At 37.8% G+C, this 11,785-nt stretch overlaps 1 protein-coding gene across 7 annotated transcripts in view; it reads right to left on the bottom strand.

Moving 5' to 3' along the window:
* The window catches only part of RUNX1T1 (RUNX1 partner transcriptional co-repressor 1), a 114,856-nt gene that overhangs the window by 29,065 nt on the left and 74,006 nt on the right, over positions 1-11,785 (bottom strand). For all 7 annotated transcript variants that reach the window (XM_021543195.4, XM_021543196.4, XM_077782939.2 and 4 more), the window contains 2 exons: positions 8,084-8,265; positions 124-374 (listed from right to left, as the gene is read on the bottom strand). In XM_021543195.4, coding sequence (XP_021398870.1) covers positions 124-374; positions 8,084-8,265 — 433 coding nt within the window. The remainder of the gene's footprint in view (positions 1-123; positions 375-8,083; positions 8,266-11,785) is intronic.

Raw genomic sequence — 11,785 nt, forward strand, 5'->3', positions numbered from 1 at the left:
GCTGTATGGACAAACAGCCATAAAGGCTACATCTGCACTACAGATAAAAATGTCCTGTTCACAAAATAAAGTTACAAGAGAAACGGAAACCTAAAAAAAATGCAGAAAATCAACATGCCTTACCCATAGGTCTGTTTCTGTCCCTGAGGTCCCTGTGATTGGGGTGTCTGTATGAGTCCCTGTAGTGGTGGGCAATGGCCATATCATCCAAACGATAATGCTGAGGTGGAGGTGGGGTGGGATGAGGCAGACCATTGGGCTGATAAGATAAGCCATTATTTGGACTGTACCGCTGGCCTGGGCTAATAGTGCAGGGCCGCTTGCTTGGATGCTCTGAGTGCAAAGGCTCTCTGTCAAAGCCATTTTCTTTGGTTCTGAAAAACAAAGCAAAGGAACTTTAATTGACTTAGTGAATAGAACTTGGGGACATGCACCCCAATCTACACATGCAGGTTCAGGAACTAAAGTTTGTTCTTTCATTTGCTCCAAATGTGTGGTATTACAGAACATCTCATAACACTGCTGATTCAAAACATAGAAAGGACTCATTTGTCTAACCATCCCTGTAACTTGAGAAATACTATCGGGGAGCCTTCTGATAGAGCCACCTAATGAGGGGCTGGAGAGTAAGCAGCCTTAGCTGAAATCACAGACTGATGGAGTGAGTACACATGCAGTTGCAGAGGTGAAACCATCAACTGATACATGAAGCTAGGGACCAAGAAATTACTGTTTTCAGTAGTGCTATAGCCTATAGTGCTTAGGAGAAATTTGCAGTTCAAGATTTTTTTTTTTTTTCAAGAGGCTACCAGAAAGTCTAGCAGTGCGTGGCAGTGTGCTGAAGCTCATCATACAATGAGCTCCCATCAAGATCAGTGTAACACAGAGACTTTGGGGAAGAATTGACTCCAAATGATGAGAAATGCATCCTTCAGAGATTTTTTGCACCATCTGGGCTATTCCAGTCAAAGGTGTTGTGACTATCATTAATTTTGCAGCAAGATGTGGTTAGACTCAAGTCCTCAGTAATGTTCAGGATTTCCCACTTCATTACTCTTAGAGAGGGGTTTTATGCTCGGCAACTTGGAAGAGCTACTGAGGAGAAGGACAGGGTTTTTTTATTTACTAGTTATTCTTTAATTAAATTAATAATCGGCTATTTCCAAAGAACTCTTGACACCTCTGCCTGAGAACCTTGAACTCACCCTGAACTAATCTCCATTATATTTAAAAAAAAACCACAAGTTCACAACCCTTTTGGGAAAGTCTTATTTCACTGAAATGTTTGGGGTTTTTTTAACCATGTGAATGAAGAAAGCCTACAAAATATTAGCTTTGATCAGAAAGTTTCTTAGATATAAATATTGCAAACTGTGTTTTCATTCCTCTCCTGAAAAGCTTTTATTAAACTGCTGTTATATTCCAGCTCTTTTATAAAATAACTTTATCCTCTGGAAGAAAGGGATGATATAATGCATCATTTCTAGTGATAACACAATTGTTTGACACTGAAAGGTAAATTTGAGTGATTTTTCTTGTTTGCCTATTTTAAAAACAACTGCTCTACAACAAACCTTCCCCCAGAAACCAATCAAGCACCCTTGAGGCACTGTCTGTGGGGAAAATTGTCACCCCTCAACAGGTTCCCATTTACCACCAATGAGAAGAGGATGAAACCAAATCATTGCCAATATCCTCTGAGAGAGACAATCAAACTAAGATCTTGTTACTAGTGGCAGGAAATTAAAAGACGGGCTGAATTGTTTTCAGAAGGAGTGAAGCAGAGACCTCACCAAAATTACTAATGCCAGAGAAATATATATGTTAAAAACTAAACTGTAATTTGACAAAGAGGGAAGAATTTTTCACCAGCATAGCAGGACATCTATTCTCATTTTGGGCACATATAAAAGACATCCTTTGCTAAAGTGGAGCATGTACCTTGCTCCAAAAGAAATGCAGCATGGCTGTGAAAACTCCTAACCAAGAAAACCTGAAGTCCATCATATATTTTTTATTATTTTTGGCATGATGTATTTGCTTGCAATAACACCCAATGGGTGGTGATGTTTCTGACAGCTCTTCAAGACAAGTTTGTATTTAGTGGCTATTGTATGTTTTCTTTGCACATATTTACTCAAACTCAGTGTGCCAATCTTCCAGTTGTCAAAATACTATGCAAGCAAAAAAAATGGGCTTTTCTGTCTGTACAAGGCAAACTAATAATTCACCTAAGTCCTTTATTACTACAGTTAGAATGTTCTCTAATTTAGATGGGCAAAAGTCAGAAACAGCAAACAAATAACTCATTGACTTGATCACTGAGATAAAACTGCAACAAATGGGAATCCACTTTTCCTCTTCTACACTACAGCTTGATGTTAAAATAATATATTTTCATGCAAATGTATATATTTGCACGAATGTACAGGTATTTCTGTGTTTTTAAAGAATGCTTTGTACTTAATTGCCTTAACTGGAATGCAGTGGAAAACACACCGGCATATCCATGAACTCTGACTAAGATAGAAACTAACATGACTGTTGAAAACATATTTACTGAAACAATGGTTTCAGTATTATGCTGAGTAATGGCTGCCATGTCTTTTCGGGTGTAAAAATTTAATTCTACTATTTGTTGTTATATTTTCTGCACTGACCAAATAAGCAGCTTACCAGAATATTAGAATGAGACTGTATATAAACTCATTTTATGTTTCTGACCACATAAAAATATATAAAAAGGTAACAACTTAGAAAACCTCATCAGAACTGGAAATGCTGCCAAATTTACTATATCTGAATACACTGAAGAGAGTGATAAAAGATAAGGTGCTGAAGAGTGCCATAATTCAGATGCTCTGAATTTGACCTACTAGTCTGCTTCTGATCTCAGTCCTACTCATTCTTTTAGGTCTCCCTCCCTTGGGGCAACAGCATTTTCCCAGGTGCCTGAGGAAGCACTCCTGTTTCCCAGTTACTGGCACACCCATGTGAATAGTAGTTCCAAATATAACACCATCACAATTTTAATCTGCTTTCATCTGATTTTGCAAAGTAACCAGAAGCTGTAGAGAAGAAATAACAGTGAATGTGTAGGAAACATAACTGACACTTTTTTCCTTACTCCTCTTGGCCACATTTTCCTTTATCAACACTGTTGTTTGGAAAATTGGCAATATGACAAACATGGGAGTCCTTCAGCTATAAACACACAGGGGGTCATTTTACTTGAAGTCATGATTTACTTAGATTAAAGACAGCAGAATAGACACTACTTTTTAGCCTGTAAACATGTAATACAATTTATGTTGTTTTTAGGTTGTGATTTCAGTTTTAAATTATTGCAATTTATGGACAATTTCCTGGGTAGAAAATCTGACCATGCAAAACTGCCTTGGCTAGAAAATTATGTTTCACCTGATCAAGAGTATTACACAAATTTCAAAGAACACTAAAGTCAGCTTACAAGAATGAGACAAAGCTGTTCATCTACTATTTGTGCAAGATGCTTTGTTTTAAACTGATTTCCACCAATAAAGGTTTGATGAATCAAACAAATGATAATGCTTTGCTGGAATAAAGTAGCTGTTTCTGTGTTACAGAAAAAAATTACTTTTCTGCCTTGCTAACAGTTCATATTACAAAAATTCTTTTAAAATTCCTCATACTTACACATGGCATACTAGGAGCACAGATGTAAGAGCTGTGAACATCCTTCACCTTACTCAGATACTGAGGAGCCTCTTCAAATAAGATTTACCTAACAGTGTTATCAAAGTTCATCTCTGTTCCCAAGTACCTCTGACATGTATTTCATGTCATAGGTTCCAAGTGTACTGCTACCACAGCAGCACTTTCTAAAGTCACAACACAATTGTGGCCACTTTTGTTTTCTTCTCACTCAAAATAATGCTATTCTAACAGAATTTTTTGTTATCCCATATCCACTCTGTAGAGAACTGTCATAAATGTAGAGTCACTATATGACATGCTCACGTGCCATCAGCCCTTTCCAGCAAGCTTAAAGGATGAGCAATTAGCACAATTTTTTTTTGTTGTTAATGTATTTAAAATAATGTGATTTATAATTAGGCATTTATTCACCAAAATAAAATCTCACTGTGGTCCAAGTTCCTTTGCTTTACTACAGTAGAATGTAAACTCCAAAACTTGTAAACAAAATACAGTGAACACTTTGTTCATGACATGTCATGAACAAATTACCAAAATGTGTTGTCTCCTCAGGTGTCAGTTTTCTTCTCTTGTGGTGACTGATGGTTCCCAGTGTTATTACAGAAACAGATTGATCTTTTTAATGAGCTAGTTTAATAGACTCCAAAATCTCACCGTGGCTGCTCATCCGTGTCAGACCATATGCACCAAGAAAACATTCAGTAAACCACAAAGCTTGGCTGTCAGATTGCTCTATGAAACCTCACATACAGTAGACTTGGATATGCAGATAAATAACAAGAATTGGAAAATGGATATGCAAAAAGGGTTCTGAAATTATAAGCAGAAAACTATACTGTATGTGGATTTTCTTCAACAAAAAATCATGAGGCAGCTGTGGTTACATGTAACACTTGTTCCACTTTCTTTGCCTAATCCTCTACTGTACTCTTCCTGCAGCAGTATCAGTGGTATGCAGTTACCCATACCCAAAAGAAAAATAAATGTGTATGTATATATGTAGCATATACATTATATACAATGCTTACCTGTGTATAACTATATATCTATACATCTCTATCATATACTTTAGGAAGTGAAAAAGATACCACAAGTTTACCTCAGTGAGACACACATCTTCAATCAAAATTACTCCAGCTGTAGCTAGTTCTCCTGGGAAGATGTAGCCTTTAAGCAATCTTTTTTCATTTACTAGCCATGGAGTCACAGTAAACCCTTCCCTTAAAGTAAGTCTGCTATCTTCTGCTGAATTTTTATTACTATATTTGAAAATTACTTATATTTCTAAACAAAAGTTATATATGTTTCCAGATGTTTCCTCATGCTCCTCTGCAAACAATTAAAATAATTAATAGTGTAATGAGTATAAAGCCAGACAAGTATTTGGTTTCAATACTCACTCAGTCTAGGCATGTTCTGCCTCTGAGGACAGTTTTTTGTGGTTGATTTACTTACATTATCCAAATTAAAAGGTATGCAGACTCCGATTCAGTAAATGCAAGAATCTTTCCAAAAGCATCTTGTTCTCTTTACTAAATCTGTTGCACAAATGTTCTTGAGTGCACAAGACAACTCCACTGAACTTGGCTCAGCCAACACTGCCACTTTTTTTTTCTGTATAGCTTTTATTACAGTCATAGGCAATGGAAAAGTAGATGTGACTAACCAGTGACAGGGTTGCTTGACACTGAACAAAACCAACTTATTTTTAAATCTCAAGGTACCATTCCAATGAGCGCACTGGGCGGTCTCTTTTTACATGAGCCTTTTTCATTACAGCAAACAGTTGCAGGGTCAAAAAGGAAGGATGGGTTTTTCTGAAACACCACTTCCCCAGAACTGAGGAGCTGAATTCCAGGCTGTAACTGACAGAAGCTCCTCGCTGCACCTTGTAGTGTGCAGGCCAATGGGACACCCCATGCTACACCTTCCCTGCACCCTGGGGATTCAAACACAGGCTCTTACCCACAACAATGGAAGTTAAGCTGTTTACCCCTCACCCCAAAAGCTGCATTACTACCTGTGGAGGAACTGAAGGCTCTCCAAGCTGTGCACAGCCTAAGATAGACTTCAGTTGTGAAGCCAAAGGCACTTGACTTTGCATGCACATATCCAGAATTTTAAGAGCACCTACATATTTTAACTAAAAGGAAATACTAAGAAAAAAAAAATCATAAACCATACCCAAATCTCTCTAGATCTGGGCCTCAGTTTTAACTAAAAGATGAAGGCTGACTTTAAAATCCAATATTATCCTGATCTGCTGGCCCCATTTTTGTGCTAATTTTATGTCCTTTTTGTTATAAAACTAATACAGGGTCTTTCCATTACAAAGTTCTTGTCCTAGTCTCTACCTGCATCACCCATCTTCTCCCTCACAAGCAAGACTGAAGATAACACAGGTGGGACAGTACTTACTACAATATAGCCAAAATTCAGCACTGTCAAACAAGATCTCAAAGAGAGGGAGCATTATTCCAAATGCAAAGGATGGAAAGCAAAAGAAAGACTTTATTTTGCATTTTTCCTTTGCAGCCTTAAGTGAAATATGAGTAATACTCTTCTCTACAAACAGGAAAAAAAAAAAAACACTGAGTTAGGGCTGTCAGGAAAGCACATCCCTCTTCTTGTCTGTATTCTGTCAAGCAATACCTCACTGGCTTACGAGATAATTTCATGTGTGTCTATCTCCTTGTAGGAAAAATGTTGTGTCTGCTACTGACACCAGAGTACAATATGCTGACATTTAGTTATTCACAAGATATTAAGAGGCCTTTTTAACATATGTTTTGCTACACTACTCTGCAAAGACTGAGAATATACAGAACTGCCCCAAGGTGCTAAATTTCAGCTTTGAAAAAATTATTTCATTGCACATAGTAAGAGAATACATGTAAAATGTCCAATAAGTAATCATATTTCTGAGTTGCATAAACATACTTCCATTAACCTCAATAACTCCTTCAGTTTGGTCTAGTTATATGGAAAAACTGGTGGAAAGAAGGTAGCTACATATAAAAGGAGTTTTTCTGCTTATACCTTAATTTTCTTGCTAGTTCATTGTGATTTTTCTGAAACACAATCTCAGACAAACTAATTTTAAATACTTTCACATCTTTTTCTATCTAGTGGCTATGTGACTTTAAATTTTACTGTTCACTTCTGTCTATGAAAAGTCTAAAGTTTTACTGTGAACTTTCAGACTTTGTTTTCTCTTTATTTTTGTGCTATTCAAGCCTGTTCCAACACAAAAATGTCACCTGGACAAAGTTACGAGGCTTCTTGACTTTGCAAGTCATCATTTTCATTTAAAAGATAACTGGGACACTTGCATACCTAAGGCATACAGGTAATGGTATTTGGCAGAGCAGCATAATAAGTTTTCCACACTAAAAACCCATGGCAAACAAATCAATGAAAAATAAAATACCCGAGTTTCCCAAAGGTAAAATGTAAATGCCAGTTGAATTTCTAACATTAGCATAGGAAGACAGCTAAAAGTAAATAACCACAAGAGTAATTTCCTTTTAACACTAAACAAAGAACTTTATTCCAAAATATAAGAACTGTTTCATACCCCTAAAGCCACTGTACTTCACACACATACATTTGCTTGCCCCATCTCTGCCCGGACTTTCCTCAGCTCAACAACAAAACAGATTGCAGTGAACACTTATCCTCTTTGAAAGAAATACCCTTATGCATATTCCATGTATGGATATGGAAATATGGCACAACAGAAGGAGTCAAAGCCCTGAGTGTGCTCTGGGGTTTGCCTTGTACATCCCAATATAAATGCCTAGCAACTTTCCTTACATTTAATGTTGAGTTCAACAAAACGTCAGATGCAAAGGACTTGTATATGGAGCTGGCATGATCTGTTGCTTGGCACTTCATGACAGAAATACTGTGCACAAAGTACTACAGTACTGGCTGACCATTACTTCTGTGTGGATATGACCACAGTGAGCCCTGAGGTGACTGAATCAGTGTGTGCATGTATTATATTTATATACTCAGGAATGTGTATGTAGCTCTCTCTCCATTTATACATGTAAGTATGTATATGTAGACATGCATAAGCAGGGCCTGTTATGAAAGGGCATGGGGAATGATTTTAAGCTAATAAGAGAGTAGATTCAGACTAGGAAGAAATTTTTAATATGGAACCTGGTGAAACACTGGTTTCGCAGAGAAGTGGTGGATATACCATCTCTGGAAACATTGATGGTCAGGTTGGATCTGAAGGCAGGACAGGACCACACCCAGAGAACACCATCCGAGTATCTCCCCCAGCACCCACCCTGTGCTGCCCCTGTGCTGGTGGAGCTCAGCACCTCGGGCCCACAGACTCTGGGAAGGGCAGGAAAGGCACGGTGCTGCTCACCTGTCTGGAGTTCGCCTCTTCCCGTTTTCGTTCACGTCGAGAAGCAGCTCTGAGGAGTCAACAGGTGAGGTGGTGCTGGCATCCAGAAGCAGCTGTTCGTGCTGGGCGAGGTACTGGGCTGGGTTCTGCTTGGCTAGCCTTGCACAGTGCAGCAGCTCCCGCTGCAGCAGGGGCAGATTGGCCTGTAAGAGTGCAGCACGTGTTAAGAGGGCAGCTTGCAAGAAGTTTCAATAGAGATGAAGAAGAAAAATCAGAAATCAGAGGAAAGCCTGCTTTGAGTTGAAACCGTTGCCATCATTCCCAGCTAGGTTTGTGGTTAGCTGCCTGAAAGCAGGCAACCTCCAAAAGTGGCTATAGCTGTACTAAACATACATGGAAGGATGGGAGCTTATCAAAAATCTAACAGAAAACAGTAAATGCTGTGAGAAAACCAGGTCTGAGTGCCACATCTTTAAAGAGGGAAAAAGCACTGTCTTGGCTGACTTCTGCTTTCTAACTGTCTAAAACCTGATTTCCTATGGATCAGCTGTTTTCAACAAGTGACAATCCTTTGTTTCCCATTCAGACTACATTAAGTACTCAGAAATTGTCTGAAACCAGGGGATCTGCAACTCTATAAGCTGCCTCAGTCACCATCCTTTGAGGCCTTGAGGAGAACAGGACTGAGAATAGGATTGCCCTCAGCGTTCCCATTACACTTGCAGTTGCACATTAAAATAAAGATTACAACAAAATCTCACATTCCAGAGCTTCAGCTAATCACCCAGAGGGCTACAATCCTTCTCCTAGCCAGATGTAGCTTGAAGGATTTCTAACTGTTCTTTCATGGCCCCACTGGGACTTGGGTCATGGCCTGGAGATTACCAGGACTCAGACAAAGAGAACTGAAAATGCTTGTTGATCCCTGGGCAGCGCATTTTGCCCATCTACTGTGGCCACACTTAGTCATACGTTTTGCCAGAACAGGTGGAACCGTATGTCCCTTCCCTCTGCAGAGATAGTTACGCATCCTGGGAAACATCTTCCTTTCTCTGCAGCACATGCCAACATTGATACTAAGAAAGGCCACTCATTTTTACCTAATTATTTTTTTGAACCATAAAGTGATGTGCCTCGGCCTCTCTTTTTCCATCACTAGGATTTTTGACCTTAAAATTTTTAAATATTGGATTAAATGTCATAACCTTTACTAACTAAAGATAAAGAACTTCAGTAGCTTCCTTTACTTTTGAAATAACTCTCACTTAAAAAAAAAAACCAAAGAAACTAAACCAAAAAAACTCTTTTAAGCAGGAAAATACTTCTGAAGACAAAAAACTTCTAAAAGTAATGTGCATGGAACAAAAAAACCCCAGATGTTCTGAAAAGTTTCGAGCCCAGGATCTTGGTAAATTACTTTGTTAGCATTATAACAATGGCAACTGCTCTGGCATCTGTTGTTACCATAAAAGTAGAACCACTGTGTGACAAAAATTGCCAGAACAGTCAGTAGATATGAAACTTTTAACAGTGGTAAAAAAACTAGAAATTGCTATCAGTTATTCATAGGATGGAAAGACGATTGCGGAATATGGAGGTCTTTTCAGACCTACATAGAACAGAAATATTTTGTGAAAGAACCAAATATCTGTTTTCTTTTGGTTATCAGAGAGATTGACTGACTGACTGTGTTGTGAGCAGTGTTTTTCACTTATTTTAATTTCACTGTTTCTTTAAAAAGCTCACATAGAATGCAAGTTAAGACACTCAAATACTTCAACTGCTTTGCATGGCAGGAAACAGTTGGAAAAGTTCATATATATTTACAAATAAGTATCTGGAAGAAATAAAAGAATCAGATCTAGTATTTGACTAGTGGTACATACTTAAAAGATGTATCATCACATCTCTGCAGGCCGGTGATGTAGAAATGTGAAGGCCCTACTTCAGAGGTGAGCAATGAAGTAAGAAACAAAGCATTTGCATTCCTTATCCACTATCACAAACAAAAAAGGACCTTTTTAATGCATAGATACTCCTAGAGACAACCAAAGTTTGAACTGTTCAGCAAAAGCTGTGGTTTATTTTACTTGTTTACCTTCTCCTAAAGAAGAGCTCATTATTGCCCTTTAACACAAACATTTGAATATAGATTTATCTAAATAGATTGAATATATTATCTTTGCACAGAACAACCATGTACAGCCTTTAATACATATATTAAGTGTGGATATATTCAGTTGCTTCATTTTTTAGAAGTTAGAAAACGACAAGCCTTATAATTTGGGCTTGTAATAGCACAAAGTAATATTTGGACAAATACTTATCTCAAAGTCAAGAAAAGCAATATTTAAAAATTTATAGTTCAGCTCAAGTATTTTCAACCTGCTCAAAATATTATTCTAACCAATCTTTATCAAACCATATATTAATAAATAATTAGTTTGTTGGGAGAAGATTAATCAGGATACTTGACCAATAGGTAGGTCAAGTGTGCAAACTGCTTCTGGTCACCATGGTCCTGATACACAGGAACTAGCTTTTGGGAAGACAATGAGAACTAATTTTGAATACAGAATTAAACATCAATATTCTCCCTATTGTGAGCAGGGAGAGATGAGGTTCCTAAGGCAACTCAAGCCTACTCACAGAGACTCTGAAATACCCCTGTGGCCTTGGACACAAAGAATTGTGCAGAGGTTCTGCTCTAATAGCAAAGGCAGATCTCTATACCTGCAGTAGCACACTGCTGTTGAAGCCTGTAGACAGACTTCTGTACCTCTGCATGTGAGAGATACAAATTTTTAACAGTGGTGAAAAAACAGTTCTCAAACAGAGGAACTCTGACAGCAAACAACATCAGCTTACACCACCCTAAATTGTCACACTTCAGTGTCTGAAAAATGCTCCACATTTGTTTTGGATTGAGCCTTATATCCTTCAAGATTTAGGCACTATCTTAGCCTCCTCCATCAGCAACAGAAATATTTCATTATTATAATTTAAATTGAAATGGTTTCATTAGAACATAGTATAAAATTAGGTTTTGATGTTTTTGTAATTGCAAGTTTAAATAAATTATTACAGATCTATTAAAAAATAGAGATTTAAATTAAGACAATTTTTTTCTGAGAGCCTGAGTAACTCAAAATTATCAAATCATATTTATACTGATGTTTAAAGCAAATATGCACAGTACATCTATTGAAAAACTGCGTTGGCAGTACTGAACATGTATGCCATGTACCACTTAAATTTAATAGATTAAATGCTGCTTGATATTAATATAGAAAATATGCACAGAAAGGCCAGTGAAGGTTTCTGCAGTTTAATGATCTTATCTTCCTCTGAACCAGAATTGGTAGAAAGATAAGCAATTCAATGTCTTATTTATTATCTGTAATAGATCAGTGCTCCCTGACGTGAGGCACTGCACAAACACATGGTGAAGAGTAGCTTCTTTCCCAGAATTTTTATTACAGAAACACAAATATTGGCTTCTGTCTGCAATGTAGCGTTTGGTAGACCTAGCAATCTGTAGTGGATCTAGACCAGACAGGATATACAATGTGTGAAAGGCTTCAAGAAGGTTTGAGTGACTTGCCTATAATCAGGTAACAGAGAGAGGCAAAGCTGGGAACAGAAAATAGCTCTAGCTTCAGGACAAGTCTTTGGGACAGAAGAGACTGCAGGGCCCAAGAGTCTCTCTCTTGCTGTGGAGCA

The sequence above is a fragment of the Lonchura striata genome, chromosome 2 (assembly GCF_050655825.1).
Source record: "Lonchura striata isolate lonStrDom1 chromosome 2, ASM5065582v1, whole genome shotgun sequence".
Classification (NCBI taxonomy): domain Eukaryota; kingdom Metazoa; phylum Chordata; class Aves; order Passeriformes; family Estrildidae; genus Lonchura; species Lonchura striata.